Source organism: Anoplophora glabripennis, unplaced genomic scaffold (genome assembly GCF_000390285.2).
Source record: "Anoplophora glabripennis isolate ALB-LARVAE unplaced genomic scaffold, Agla_2.0 scaffold188, whole genome shotgun sequence".
Classification (NCBI taxonomy): Eukaryota; Metazoa; Arthropoda; class Insecta; order Coleoptera; family Cerambycidae; genus Anoplophora; species Anoplophora glabripennis.
Genome location: NW_019416300.1, coordinates 366,446 through 369,906, shown reverse-complemented (window position 1 = coordinate 369,906; position 3,461 = coordinate 366,446). Strand labels below are relative to the sequence as shown.

Sequence of the window (3,461 nt, the reverse complement as noted above, 5' to 3'; positions counted from 1 at the left end):
GATCTTCAGGCATTAAATGTTGCACTTTTTGGAGATGGTAGGCATAAAGGCCGTTTTCCTTCAAAACACGCCAAACTGACATTCTGGAAAGCTGTAACTGATTAGCTGCCCTTCGCACACTTTCTCCCGGATTTTGTTCAAAAGATCTCAAAATTTGTTCATCTTGCGCGGGTAGTCTTCTAGCAATTCTACCACAATGTATGTAACGGGGTACCACACTACCAGTTTCAATAATCCGTCTGTGAATCCGAGTAAATAATTGTGTAGACGGCTGACGTCTCTGCGGATAACGTTCTATGTATGTTCTTCGAGCAGCTGTTGCATTTCCATTACATAATCCATAAATAAAATGCATTTCGGCATATTCTTGATTAGTAAAACGATTGTTATCCGCCATTGTACTCACAAATTAATAATTCGTCAACAGACACGATTAAAATATGGTAACAAATGTCAACTATGTTAAAAGTGACAGGCGCCTACTTTTTGAATACGTCAAATTTAACACCTAGCGGTGAGTAAACTCCCTTTGCATTTTGTAAATTTATTAGAAAACTAATCATTTTACATAAAAAATGCAAGAGACAAAAAAATTTCTAAATTCAATGGTCTTTCTAAAAATCTTATGATATTTGCTGTATCTTTGCAGAAAAACTTTTTTTGGCCAAAAATAGGATACAGGGTGATAAAAAAACACCCTTCCGCTTTCTCAATTTTATTAATATCCACATTATTTATTGGCTTCCTAAAGCTGACTAGTCCCTGAAAATTTCATTATGTTTTCTTTTTCCAACAAAGAGTTACGTCACAAAAACTACTTTTGTAGTTGCACCTTTTAAGGCCTATAACTTCAAAACGGTGCGTTTAAGAGGTTATGTTTATTAGAGTTTTTAGTCATATTTTTTATGTACTATCACCACCCAAAGTTTGTAACATACTTTACGGGACACCCTGTAGAATTTGCTCTGATGAAACAATTTCTTAAAGTTTTGGATAAAAATGAAAATACTTTCCAATACATAACTAGTGAATTTATGTGGTGCAAAATTGAAGGGAGGCATCCTCAATGGGCTTTAAATCGGCGAACTATTGGTTACTGACAAAAGAAGGTGAAGGCAGTAGTTCGAAAAGACTCCGAAACCGAGTGCGCAGGGTATCCAAGGACAAAAGAGTACGTAACATACGTAAGAAATAGTTTGGAGATTGAATCTTTCTGTTGAAGATTGCAGAATTTTAAGTGATCAAACTGGGGCTTCAATCATTAACGGTTTTTTTTCAAAATACATGTATAGGATCAATCAGGAAGCTTAATCTTATGCAGGGTCGGAAAGTCCCCATTGTTCATCGGCCGTTACGTCAGAGCGATAAAGAAAGTCATAGAAATCCGTGCGATAGAGAAGGATGGCTATAATGAAGGCGTCTCATAGTCACCGCCCGTTTCGCCCTTCCACAAATAAGATCCACTTCCACTTGTAATTCAGCGACCGGTGGTCATCTTTGTTTTCGTCGTTTGCCTTTTCTGTAATAGATGTCACTACTTATACAATTCCGACTTCGTATTCCGATATGTTAATACAATCCGTTAACAGAGGGCAGCACAATTTGTCTAAGGTGAGGCGCAGCCCTAGAAAGAGTGATGCCAGATCTACAGATTTTTTTGGAATTGGGGAAATAGGGAATTTTGCTTTATTTCTTGGGATTTTTAAGTCATTTTAAAAAGTATACTTAAATAACAACTAAATGAACTTTAAATGCAGCTGAGCACTATACTCCATTTGAATAACTTCTCAGTAGGGGAAACAAGGTCACTAGATTTACAAACAGAGGTATCTACTAGCTACTGTAAAAAGTTTTCTTTGTTACGCGTTGTGCTGCCCTCTGTTAACGGATGGTATTAACATATCGGAATACCGAAGTCGAAATTGTATAAGTAGTGACATCTATTAAAGAAAAGCCAAACGACGAAAACAAAGATGACCACCGGTCGCTGAATTACAAGTGGAAGTGGATCTTATTTGTGGAAGGGCGGAACGGGCGGTGACTATGAGACGCCTTCATTATAGCCATCCTTTTCTATCGCATGGATTTCTGACTTTATCGCTCTCACGTAACGTCCGATGAACCATGGGGACTTTCCGACCCTGTATATTGTATTGTATTGCAATTATAGATAAATAAAACACTTTTATTTGGTGCAATTATATTTTAAATTCGTTTAAATCATCACTGCAGAATTTTACCTAAAGTTAGGTTATATTCTATCTGTGAAATATGGCGCTGATTGGTCGAATTTAAAATTTTTCGAGCTGCTATTGGTTGTTGATGTATGCGAGGAAATAGTCGTATAAAATGTGTATTTAAGGTTGGAGAGGTGCTTTTATTTCTAGAATTCTTTTGTTTCAGACTGGACTCATGGCCCACTGTAAGGCGAAAGACCAAGAGATTTCCTACGTGCAATATTTGACGATATTCGGCCTGGTGGCCATCGTTCTTCTAGTCGCCTACTTTGTAGTGAGATTTTGTGTCAAAATAGGCGTTTGACATATCTAGAATGTCATTTTATCGATACCTATAGATGATTAGGAAGCCAGATTTAGAGAAATCCTAGGTCGATTTGAGACAATTAGAATAAATTGTAACATATCTATTTCATTTATAATTTGGTATACTGAGGTAAGGTACAGTATTATACATTTTCTATAGTGTTAGGAATCTTTTTGCATAATCATTATTTAATAATGATTATTAGACCCTGCCTTGAATTTATGAAATATTCGTTCTAATATAATAATGTTACGAAAATATAAGGCGTTTAGATATAAATTATTACGAGAAAAGTGCAATTAAGCACAAAAGGAACTGACAAAATACAGAAGTTTAATTATTAACATGTATTATTAGATCGTTTTTTTTTTTTCTGTGGAGGGCACCGGGCTTTCTCCGCACCTGATTATGGTTACATTGGTTTTTATTTCTTTTCACATTTAGTCAAATCATTATCTTACATTCCAGCTCCTTACATTCCAGATTACAAAGTCCAGTCGCCTATACAAAATTTGTTCTCCGTTTGATTCTAATGATCACTCAGTGTAATTAGTCTAGTTTAGAAATTTGTAATGCTTTATTAAACTCTTTCGATAGTTTTACATATATTTTTAGAATACAAGGTCGTTTTTTTATGTTTGTAAAACTTATTCGACTATTTAAAAGGTTTAATACTGTACTAAACATAAATCTGGATTTTCCTATGACTTCAAACTTATCCTCAAGTGTTATGAGCAAGTAAATAGTTTTATACTTGCCTGTGTAGATTATATTTCATGCGAATTAGGGGACGCAGACTTGTACAAATCTGAGATTGTGATTTTTAATAGCTAAATCTATTTATTTAATAGATTATAATTACGTTACACTAGATACGATCTATTTTGATTTGTAATTTTTTACAATAAAAAAAAAAG

At 34.7% G+C, this 3,461-nt stretch overlaps 1 protein-coding gene across 8 annotated transcripts in view; it reads left to right on the top strand.

The window, feature by feature from the left end:
- The window catches only part of LOC108906027 (bcl-2-related ovarian killer protein homolog A), a 28,779-nt gene extending 25,318 nt beyond the window's left edge, over window positions 1-3,461 (top strand). For all 8 annotated transcript variants that reach the window (XM_018709167.2, XM_018709168.2, XM_018709162.1 and 5 more), the window contains one exon: window positions 2,404-3,461. In XM_018709167.2, coding sequence (XP_018564683.1) covers window positions 2,404-2,541 — 138 coding nt within the window. In that variant the 3' untranslated portion in view covers window positions 2,542-3,461. The remainder of the gene's footprint in view (window positions 1-2,403) is intronic.